Source organism: Danio aesculapii, chromosome 16, assembly GCF_903798145.1.
Source record: "Danio aesculapii chromosome 16, fDanAes4.1, whole genome shotgun sequence".
In the NCBI taxonomy this organism is placed as follows: domain Eukaryota; kingdom Metazoa; phylum Chordata; class Actinopteri; order Cypriniformes; family Danionidae; genus Danio; species Danio aesculapii.
Window position 1 is genome coordinate 45954710 of NC_079450.1, and position 11750 is coordinate 45966459.

General features: G+C 36.0%; 1 protein-coding gene across 4 annotated transcripts in view; it reads left to right on the forward strand.

The window, feature by feature from the left end:
* grb10b (growth factor receptor-bound protein 10b) overlaps positions 1-10497 on the forward strand; it is a 209107-nt gene extending 198610 nt beyond the window's left edge. For all 4 annotated transcript variants that reach the window (XM_056475182.1, XM_056475184.1, XM_056475183.1 and 1 more), the window contains 6 exons: positions 2613-2690; positions 3089-3205; positions 4070-4139; positions 5196-5283; positions 5386-5479; positions 7372-10497. In XM_056475182.1, coding sequence (XP_056331157.1) covers positions 2613-2690; positions 3089-3205; positions 4070-4139; positions 5196-5283; positions 5386-5479; positions 7372-7518 — 594 coding nt within the window. In that variant the 3' untranslated portion in view covers positions 7519-10497. The remainder of the gene's footprint in view (positions 1-2612; positions 2691-3088; positions 3206-4069; positions 4140-5195; positions 5284-5385; positions 5480-7371) is intronic.
* Positions 10498-11750: the final 1253 nt, after the last annotated feature.

Here is an 11750-nt window from a genome sequence, read left to right on the forward strand (position 1 = left end):
ATTTGTCTGGCATTAGTATGTTTCTAGTATAGATTGGTATGTCGTTGGTATGTTTATATGATGGATTGGTATATTGCTAGTAAGAACTTGCATGTTGTATGTTCCTAGTATGGATTGGTATGTTGTTAGCATGAATTGGTATGTTGTTAGCATGAATTGGTATGTTGTTAGTATGTCCAATGTTAAGTCAATGGCAGTTTTTTTACAGTCTATGGGGCAGTTGCTAGGGTGCCGTAAGTGGCTGCTAGGGTGTGGCTTGTAAATTGAAAGGTCATCAGTGTTTGGCAGATTGGTAGTCTGAGTTAAATGAGCCTAAACTTAAGTCTGGATGACAGTCTGATGCAGAGTTATGAGGTCACAAAGTTTGGTAAGTTGGATCAGTTGGAAAAGATATAGCAACTTAATTCAGGATAGCTTGGAGGTTTGGAGTTAGTTTGATGGTTGTAGTATGAACGGAGGAGATACATTCTTAAAATAGTCTAAGAAGAAGAAGGCTGAAGAAGAATAATAAGTTTATTCTCAAGCCACATAATTATTAATAAATAAGATAAAATAAACACAATTTAAAAGTCTTACTCGAATATATTTTACTTTACAACAAAACAAAGAAATAACTCTATCAAGTAGCCTATCATTTCTGTGATGTACTTCACAAGTTCATGATGATGGGATCAAGCAGTATGTCGCAAGTCGGTATGTTTTCTTTATTTTACATATACACTCTCAGAAATAAAGATACGGGACTTTTCAAAAGGTGCATATTTATATCTGAATGGTCCATAATGGAACCTCAAAAGTATTTTTAGGTACATTTGGGTACTAATATACCTTTAGGGTACCACTGTGGACTCTTTGGGTCTTACGTTTATTTCTTAGAGGGTAGGATGTGAAGAGAAGTCACTTTTCACTCCAGTAAAAGTACACATACTCGCAAATTCGAAGGTAAAACCAATTCCAGTGGGTTACATTTTGTCAAGTTATTATGTACTCTTAATAATAGGCACTTTTAGCTTGGCGTATTGTATTACTACACCTTGTCCAACATATTTACAGCAATGGTATTGTATTTAAAAGAGAGCATTGTAATGCTGCATTTGTACCAAATTATACAAAACACATTGTTTTGCTTCGAGAATAAATATACAGTGTGTAACATGTTTCAGGCTCTTTGGGGCCAGGCCCTCTCAGCTCCCTCACAAGCTACGAGCCTATAAGCCTTTTTACCTGACTTAGCTAGACCTCACACTCTTTTCCTGGCCTTAATCCTTCCATTGACTGAACTAAAACCTGAACTTTTTTCGGACTGTCTGGAACTTGCATCTTTTATCATCTGTTCTTAAGTCAGCACTCCTACACCCTATCTGTGCTTCATCAGGAACCTGACTGTTTCAGATCCTGAAGGTTTTTTCATAGCTAATCTAGAACTCTCTTCTTAATATAGAACCTAGCACATTTCCTTTCTTGCTGTACGTTTCATCATTCTTTCACTGCCTGATTCTAGAAAATTAATAATTTTCCCTGAATATTCTAGAACCCCCACCTTTCTGGGGTTATTCTAGAATAGTCACTCTTTTATTGGCTCATCTGGAACCTGCACCCATCTGGTTGTTGATCTTGAACTATTGATTCAACATTTTACTACAACATTTTCTATGTTGATCTAAACCCACATCCTTTTAATGACTGATCTGCAACCTCCACTTTTCCCTGGATCTTTTTCTAGCAAACATTTTCTGGAGAAAACTTGAATTCTTTCCTTTACTCATCCAGAACTCTTATGATGGGTTCACACCAAAGGGGAATAAATTATGGGTGAAGTGAAAGTGAAAACATCCTGTGGGTAATCTAAAGTGAGTCACGTAATCCCAGCAGGCACAGGACATCAACATGTCAGACTGACGTTGTTACCCCAAAGTCATGGGAACATTTTGCTTGGAAATGAAAATCCAGTTGATGTTCGAACCCAACATCAGGTCAATGTCAATGATCAATGTCGAACAGATGTTGCATTTTGGTTACTTTCCAACGCAACCTAAGATCAACCAAATATCAACGTCTAATAATGTTACAGCTTGACGTTGTGTGGACGTTCCCAATGTGATATCTATCAGACGTTGGATTTTGGTTGTCAAACCGGATGAATAAATGTCGGAATTTGACATCAATATGACGTTGGTTTAAGATGTTGAGTCGGAGTTATATTTTGGTCACTTTCCAACACAACCTGAAATCAACCAAATATCAACGTCATTTGGCGTCGTTTTTTTTCATCAAAATAATATTGTCCTTAGACGCTGGCCACCTTAATCTAACCTAATATTAACGTCTTATGATGCTGTCTGTCTGCTAGGATGCGTCACATCCAACATTACACTTTTTTTAGTCTGATCTAGAACCAGCTGCTTTACATGCTTTACTATCTACCTGATCCAAAAAATTAACACTTTCCATGACTCTTTTTTTAAAACTTATCTATAACCCCCACCATCCTCTTTCTGTTGTACTATTTCCAATGCTATTCTTTACATTACAGCACATGTTGGTGCTTTCTTTAAGAGCATAATCTGTTTTTTAACTTGTTAACACTTTTTTTCCTCCTTTTTTCACTCTAGTATGGAATTTTACTCTATCAAAATTACAAGATCCACCAGCAGAGAAAAACGTTGCTTTCACACTTCTCAGCGCCTGTGGTAAGACTCCCTTGAACCTACTCCTGCATTCAGTTTCTGTACCTCACAGATGGAGCATTAATCACACGTGTCAGTATGTGGGCCATGATGTCACATTATGGAATGATTGTTCGAGTGTTGGCAGTAAAGTTATTATTACAGCTTGTTCTATGGATATTACGCAGCAATTTTAGAATAAATGAGCATAGAGATGGAAAATAGGTCCATACATGTTATGATATGCGTAAATGTTTTTTCTATTGCACAACTCTTTATATTCTATATTTGATCTACTGCCATATGATCGAATGTACTGTAAATGTAAGACTAGAAGACATAAAGATTAGGTAATTGTCATAAGACAACACACCTGCAACAAAGCAAACAAAGTCATTGTCACTGTATGCGATCTTTTCCAGAGGAGTGTTTCAGAGAGCTCTCTGGTCGCCATGGATTTCTCAGGGAGGATAGGCAGAGTGATCGACAATCCTGTGGAGGCACAGAGTGCTGCCATGGAGGAGGGACATGCCTGGAGAGTGAGTTAAAATAATATTTTTGGTCATTTAAGTTATATGTTAAAGAAACACTTTTTTTTGGAAACAGGCTCTTTTTTTTCAACTACCCAAGTGTTTTACCAATTTTGAAACTCTTAGCTTAGCACTTTTAGCTTAGCTTAGCATAGACCATTAGCATCTCGTTTAAAAATGACCAAAGTGTTTTGATCATTTTCCCATTTAAAGCTTGATCTTTTTGTAGTTACATCATGTACTAATGTCAATGAAAGATAAAAAGTTGGGTGGCACAGTAGGCAGTGCTGTCGCCTCAAAGCAAGAAGGTCGCTGGTTCGAGTCTCGGCTGGGTCAGTTGGCATTCTCCCTACGTTCACGTGGGTTTCCTCCGAGTGCTCCGGTTTCCCCCACAGTCCAAAGACATGCAGTACTGGTTTCCGCTGTGGCGACCGTAGAATAAAGGGACTAAGCCAAAAAGAAAATGAATGAATGAATGAATGATAAAAAGTTGCTGGTTTTTATTTCGATTTGGCTAGGTTGACTTATTCTCAATCTGGTGTAATTTGCTATCATACCATGGCTGCAGTAGCCACAATGTTATTACGCAGCCCCTGAAATTCAGCTAACTTCTGTGCTTGCACAGGATGTGTGCCTTGCAACCATAGAGACATTTGTGAAAGACGTTTCAGAACTATTTTCAGATGCTGCATAATATCACTGCACCTGCTGCAGCCATTTTCTTCTTTTTTTTTTTAGTGGATTAACTTGCACTGATTGACTGTTCACCTAAAGAATAACAATGTGCTCTAACAGAATAGACATTGTAAATTTGTATTTCACTAGGACTTTAGAAGTTGACTAATTGTGGATTTTGTGTTTTTCTTTTTTCAGAAGAAAAGTCAACAGCGTATGAATATTTTAGGAAGCCCCAGCTCTTTACACCCCTCATCATTAAGCGGAGGTACTTTCTGGAACATTTTGAAATATCAGTCAGTAATTAATCATGCTTTATCATGACCATAACATTTTATTTAACACTTAAATATATGATTAAATATGCATATATACCATTATGTTCAATAAAATGTTTTATTATTATTAATAGTAATCTCTTATCCTAAAAAAGGCTGTATTTTTCTGCTCAGACAGTAATATTGTAAAGAAGTATTACAATGTGCAGTAAAATATAATTACAGCTTATGAGAACAAAGCTTATTTTATTTATCTTTAATGTCATGTGATCATTCTGATTTGCTGATTCTCAGGAAACTTTTAAAATAGCTGTACACAACAAGTCTTTATACATTTTATGCAGATTCTTGGTTGAATAGACAGGTAAAAAGTATGTTTTGCAAGAATGTAAATATTTACTTATGATTCATTTTTTGATGGGAGTTGATCAAAGTCGAAACTTATTGTAAATAAAAGTAAAATGATGAAACTAGGGATGCACTGATGTATCAGCCGCTGATATCTTTTGGGCGATATTAGATTAATTTAAAGCTGTCGGCAATAATGAAAACAAAGTCCATAATACAATTGTTTTTTTTTTCTCAGAGCAAAATCATTAAATTCTTAAAAAAAACTTAGTGAATGGTAAAAATCTAAAACTTTGAAGATTGACAATGTATTTATGTTCATCTTTACTAAAATGTTGGACAGTTGAATGTTAAATGGATCCAATCCATATTCACTAAAACCAAATTAATGAAGAAAAAAGCTAGCACTATAGTGTTGTGTGCAATTAACCAGTATCTGTATCAGGGTCTCCCCAAATGTTTTTGTTAAAATTGGTATAAGCCCCCAACAAATCATATCTAAGCATCCCTAATAAACAGTTGAAAACAATTGTACATTGTTGTCTTACATAAGTCATGTAGATTAAATCTATAATTTAGGGGTATATATCACAGTACATTCTTTTTTAGAAAAGATGGCATGGCACTGACTATGCAGAGCATTAGAGAGATGCACATTCCCCTTGTCCTAAAGGCATTCTCTATCACTTCTTATCCAGTTATCCACAGAACTCAGCTGTGGTTTCACGGTCGTATTTCACGGGAAGAATCCCACAAGCTGATCCATCAGCAGGGCAGAGTGGATGGGTACATATCATAGCATCTCATTAGTTATTCTCAAAAAACCATGATGGATGATTCTCTTGACTGTGCAATAGATACTTTAACGTGACTTTTTTTGCCCTACAGAATGTTTCTTTTGAGGGACAGCCAGAGTAATCCTAAGGCCTTTGTACTCACACTGTGTCACCACCAGAAAATCAAACATTTTCAAATTTTGCTGGTAAGATTTGATCATTTCCTGCACTCACATCATGTTTACTTGCTTGTATATTTTTTGTAAAGCATAGAGAGAATTATTTAAGAAACACTCCCTTAGAGTTAAACTGTTGAGTTTTACCTTTTTTAATCCATTCAGCTGATCTCTGGGACTTTTATCTTAGCTTAGCTTTGCATAAATAATTGAATCGGATTAGACCATTAGCATTTTGCTCCAAATATTTTAAAACAGAGTTTCAATAATTTTCCTATATAAAGCTTGATTCTTTTGTAGTTACATCTTGTACTAAGACAGCATAAAAGTTTCTAGGTCAATATTGCTGGGAACTATACTCTTATTCTGGCATAATAACCAAGACATTTTGCTTCTGTACCATGGCTGCAGCAGCCACAATGATATTACGCAGCGCTTTTACCTTGTTATCCAGCTGGGGACTATTTGTAGGTGCTGCGTAATATCATTGTGCCTGCTGCAGCCATGGAATGGCAGTAAAATTCCTTGATTATTACAGCAAAATTCAGGACTGACACCAATTGCTTGTAAGATTTTGGGCAAATGTTTTGTGAATATATAAGTATACAACCCAATATACAGTTGAAGTTGAAGAATAAAAAATATTTGTTTTATTTTGGCTAGATTAAAAGCAGTTTTTAATTTTTTAAAAAACATTTTAGGGTCACAATTATTAGCCCCTTTAAGCTATATTTTTTCAATAGTCTACAGAACAAACCATCGTTATAAAATAACTTACTTAATTAAGCTAGTTAAGCCTTTAAATGCACTTTAACCTGTATAGAAGTGTCTTGAAAAAGATCTAGTCAAATATTATTACTGTCGTCATGGCAAAGATAAAATAAATCAGTTAAAATGAGTTATTAAAACTATTATGTTTAGAAATGTGTTGAAAAAATCTTCTCTTCGTTAAACAGAAATTGGGGAAAAAATAAACAGGGGGGGGGGGCTAATAATTCAGACTTTCTGTATACATATGGCAGTTATGTTTATAATATTAACTTTAACTTTTTGAGGATAAATATGAATGGCAAAAGAATGAATTCAATACAAACAACACAATGTACTTAAAATAACACTCGAGAGTAGAGGCAAACTTCAAAAGGTTGTGCCTGTGTTATTAAACAGGTATCTGGCTATAAATATGCCAGCATGACTTCAATTGAAATGCTCGGAGAAGCTTTTAGCTCTGCTGGATTCAACTGACCAGAGAATGCATTGTGTAATTGAATTGCCTGAATTAAAAATGCAGCCTGACAACGATAAACTCCATGCAAATGTCAACCTTGCCTTGTTTTCGCCAAAATAGCAAAGACCTTTCTAAATTTCAGGCTTGTTTTTTAAAGTACTGTAAATATACTCTAAAATGTAACTGTAAATGTTTTCAAACAATTATATTTGATTTACCGAAGTCACACAAATGGCAATTTCACATGTGTCACATCCATAACGTAGAGATTTAACATCCATAACAAAGCTTTTTCCTCATAAATGCAACAATGTAAAATAAAATAAAATCAGTCATATTGATTTTATAAAGAGACAACTCTTCTTTTGATGAGCATTGTTTCTTTTGGGTTGTGCAGTTAAATTCACAGAATTTCTACAAAGTATGTGGTAGACTGCAAACTCACAAACTTTTTTTGGTCACATCCATAACGCATGTTTATTTTCCTCATTTAAAATCTAAAAAATGTTGACAGATTGATATTTTTCTGATCCAATACCTCTGTGATTAGTTGTTTTGGAAAATATAAACAGATCTTTCAATATAATGTTAACATATAGGCTATTTACTCTGTGAATTTAAGTTTTGAGATTTTACTGCAAATGTCACATCCATATTGCTGGAATTGCTCAAATCTCAAACTTTCCTTTTCCAGTGTGAAGAAGATGGTCAAATGTTCTTGAGTCTCGATGATGGCGCCGTCAAATTTACAGACTTGATCCAGTTGGTGGAGTTCTACACGCTCAACAGAGGAGTTCTGCCTTGCAAACTGAAACACCCCTGCACCAATGTGGCCTTATGACCTCCATATGCCTGATTTCGCCTAAAGACAAACATTCAGACGATGTGTGCTGTGGTGTAATGCTGTGCTGCTTGGCTGGAGAAAAGAGCAAGTCAAGGAGAGAGAGAGAGAGAGAGAGAGAGAGAGAGAGAGAGAGAGAGAGAGAGAGAGAGAGAGAGAGAGAGAGAAAAATCAAAACAACACAAACAGGGCCAGCAAGAATTAAGAAAATTAAGCTTGTGCGTTAGATGAACCTCTCAGCCACCCGCACACTAAACCGTGGCCAGGGCAGGTTCTCAGGACAATCATCCAGAGGAAGCCTTCAGGATCCGCCTTCAGGTCTTAATCGTGCAGATGTGATAGTTGTTTGGAAATGGCCAGCAAAACACTTATCAATCACGTTTGATTTTATTTTGCACTCATGAACCAGGAACAACCAAGCTATAACAATTGTTACTTAAAAAAAAAAAGAGTCAAGCAGATTCTAGAATGTGGACAACAGGTTGGTGGTTTCAGTACTGTGAAAAGACACTGCCGACCGTTGAATTTTTTGCTTTTTGTCACTTTCATCCATAATTTGAATATTTAGACATACACTTGCTTTTTTTCCGTAAATGCTCGTCGTTTTGAGTAAAAAAAAAACTTAATGTTTTGGGTCTTGTTTAGTTCCTGCTTTACCACAAAACATAGCCTGCAGCTATCTGCTGCCCATACCCAGACGTGACGTGTCTCCTTCAAGGAATAGTTTACCTCAAAAATTAAACTGTGTTATATAAGTTATTATGACGTTTTGTAGAAAACGGGAGAAATATGTATTTGACGTCCAAAAATGGCGTATTTCAAGTCCGTTCCATTGAAGCCATACAGTAAAGACCAATTTATTTTAGTCCTGAAAGGTCTGAGTAAGGACTAAAGCCCTATTCAAACCAAGGATGATAACTATACAGGTCAGAGTTCAGAACACGGTTATAATGCTGAAGATGTAGATAAATTATGTCATTAATAATGACTTTCAGAACTTCTAAAACAGTGATAGCAGTCAGAATACATAATAAATTACAAAGATCTTTTTCAATTTAAAACTACATTGTGGAGAAGACATTGCTTAATGTTAATCCTCCTTTTTTAAAGATTATTTAAATATAACGTCCATTTTGAAAACAACATAGGAGCAGTGTTAAATAACATGGATGCTATGGAAGCCAGGCTAGCAAATTAAAGTATAAAATAAAAGTACCTTAAATATCCATTGCTAGCTTTTGCATCTTTGTTGCCACTTTTGAAAATTCTGAGGAAAAATATACATCTTTTTTCCGCGATTTCTTCCCGTTTGATTAGATTGAACAGCACACTGAGGACATCTGCTGGTTACTTGTCGGTAATGCAAAAATAAAAGTATAAGCCAAAAGTAAACAGATTGCTCTCGTTTGCTGGTATGGACGCAAATATAGTCATTATCGTTATATCTATATGCATAGTTATCATCCTTAGTGTAAACGGCCCTTAAGACCTAAAGAGGGTTGAATTCAATTGAATTGAAAGACCATGAAAATATAAGTTTAGAGTACTAAAACAATGCGTTATGATAGCTTTGTTTGAAAAAAAAATCTAACCAACCACAGTTCACATCTACACACCCCTGCTGAAAAAAAAAAACTGTTTAAACCAGTCTAGGCTGGTTTTAGCTGGTTGACGAGCCTGATTTTAGAGGGGTTTTGGCCATTTCATGGTTGATTTCCAGCTTAGGCTAGTTTAGGCTGGTTTAAGCTGTTTTTTCAGCAGGGTCATTATAAAAAAGGTGGTTACAATGGTGATAATGAAAAACAACAAGGACAAAAAAATTGAAAGATGGCTAAATTTTATTTTTGAGGCAACTATTCCTTTAAACAGGCGTGCAAGCAAAACATGGCCTGACATTCCCACCAGATCCTATAGGAACGGTGCCTTGAACAGAGGAGTCTGTTGAGTTCAGTGAAATAAAAACCACTAAACCCTCTGGGAACTCCGCTGTGGGTCGCAGTCTTTCAGGAGCTAGATCAACAAACTGGAATCTCTTTAACTGCTGTCATCTTCAGTCCCAGCTCCAGTCCATTTGGTTGTTGACTTTCTATTTTTTTTTTTCTCGATGTTTCGGAAGATTGTTTCGAGGACAGCACACTGTGAAGCCCGGGCTAAGAACACCCAAGGAACAATGGGGTTCAAATTTCTAATCTGCCTTGTCCATGGTAGCAGTAGGTACAATGGATTTGTAAAGTTTTTTTTTTTGTACTTATGACGCAATGTAAAGAAAGAGCCATGTTTTTAGTATTGTGTTCTGCTAGATTGAGAGGGCCTAGCCACCATGTCTACAAGTTCACCCAAGAGACCAGTACATAGATAAATGCAAATGACGCAATGAATAATAAGCATTGCTTCAACAAATTTATTTATTTATCTGGATTTGATTACTTGAAATTTAGTATTGTTTTTAGTTTTTTTCTTTTCTCAGCGCTGTTGAAACTATTGTTCCATTTATTTTTTGTGAATTTTTTGGACCTCAGTTAACTAGACCCCCTTTGTAAAAAAATTTAAGACTAATTTTCATCAATATCCTAGTGTAGAATCACAGTCTTTATGGACCTTATTTGTGGTAGTCATGTAGTGCAATTTTCTTCAATGGTTTTTAATCTTACATTTCTTGCTGTCAACGATTTTATTAAAAACACCTGAAGAAAAAAAAGAAAATCCAGTTAACATTGCGACCCATTGAACCAGTGGTGTAGCAAGTCAGTATCCAGATACATTTTTAACAATTATTTGATGGGACATTCAAAACATACCAAACTATACCATTAAAAAACCCAACAACTTTTTCACAACCTGACTGGAACTTAAAAAAGAAAAAAGTCTAAAGTAATAAAGGTCCACCCAATATTTCAGTGATAAAATACTGCATGCAAACACAAATAATATTGGCACAGTGGCCCAAAATGCAAAAAAAGCACCCCCCCCCCCCCCCCCCCCCCTCCAAAAAAAAAAACATTTCAGTTACAATCTCCAGGCCTTTCTTTAAGTATTTTCATTTACAATGTCCCTAGATTCTCAAAAGAAGGAACGGCTAGACTAAACACTACCTGACAAAAGTCTTGTCATCGACCACAGCTGTAAGAGTAACAAATAATAACTTGGCTTCTAGTTGATCATTTTGAAAAGTTGCAGAAGGCAGATTTTTCATATAAATCATCTGTTGAACTGCATCCCAATCATCACAAATACTGCAAAAGACCATTTGGAACACGCATGGACCCAAGATTCTCATAGAAATTAGTCAAGTTTGGTGAAGGGAAAATCATGGTTTGGGTTTACATTCAGTATGGGGGCATGCGAGAGATCTGCAGAGTGGATGGCAACATCAACAGCCTGAGGTATCAAGACATTTGGGCTGCTCATTGAATTACAAACTACAGGAGAGAGCAAATTCTTCAGCAGGATAGTGCTGCTTCTCATACTTCAGCCTCCACATCAAAGTTCATGAAAGCAAAGAAAGTCAAGAAGTTCCTGGATTGGCCAGCCCAGTCACCAGAGATGAACATTATTGAGCATGTCTGGGGTAAGATGGAGGAAGCAATTAAGATGAATCCAAAGAACCTTGATGAATGATATTTGACAATTGAGCCATTGCAGAGCTGTATGGATGCAGTCCTCCAAGCTCGTAACTTGGATAGGCGACAAGACTTTTTTCACGTAGTGTAGTTCTAGTTCTGTGACATATTGCTGTCTCACCTTCGACATCAGTGCCAGTCGCACTAACTCAGCACAAAAAACAAGTCTATTTAGGGTAGTTTTTGTATTGCAAAATTTTTCATCTTGTCTTTCCTCTTTAAAACCCCAAATTTTATGTTTATATGTGTCCTTCATTTAAGGCTGTTAGCTGATTAATCTTTTATTATAATTTTTTATTATTTTTGGCATGGTGAAGCACTATTTGCAAGTAAAAATGATGACACAGGCAGCCACAGGGTGCAAAAAATAGAAATGCAGACAAAAAAATGACGGTGACACAACGAATCGCTGCTCTTGAGATGCATAAAAATATATTTATTATGGCCTAAATGTTTAAAATCATTTGCCCCAATCAACCCATGCCCATTAGTGGTTGTATGCCCAGACTCTACGCCACTGCGTTGAACAGACCTCTATTATGTATTCCAGATTAATTTGTCTCCATTGAAGTAAAGGTGAACTATGTTGTCTACCTGATTAAGGTCTATCAT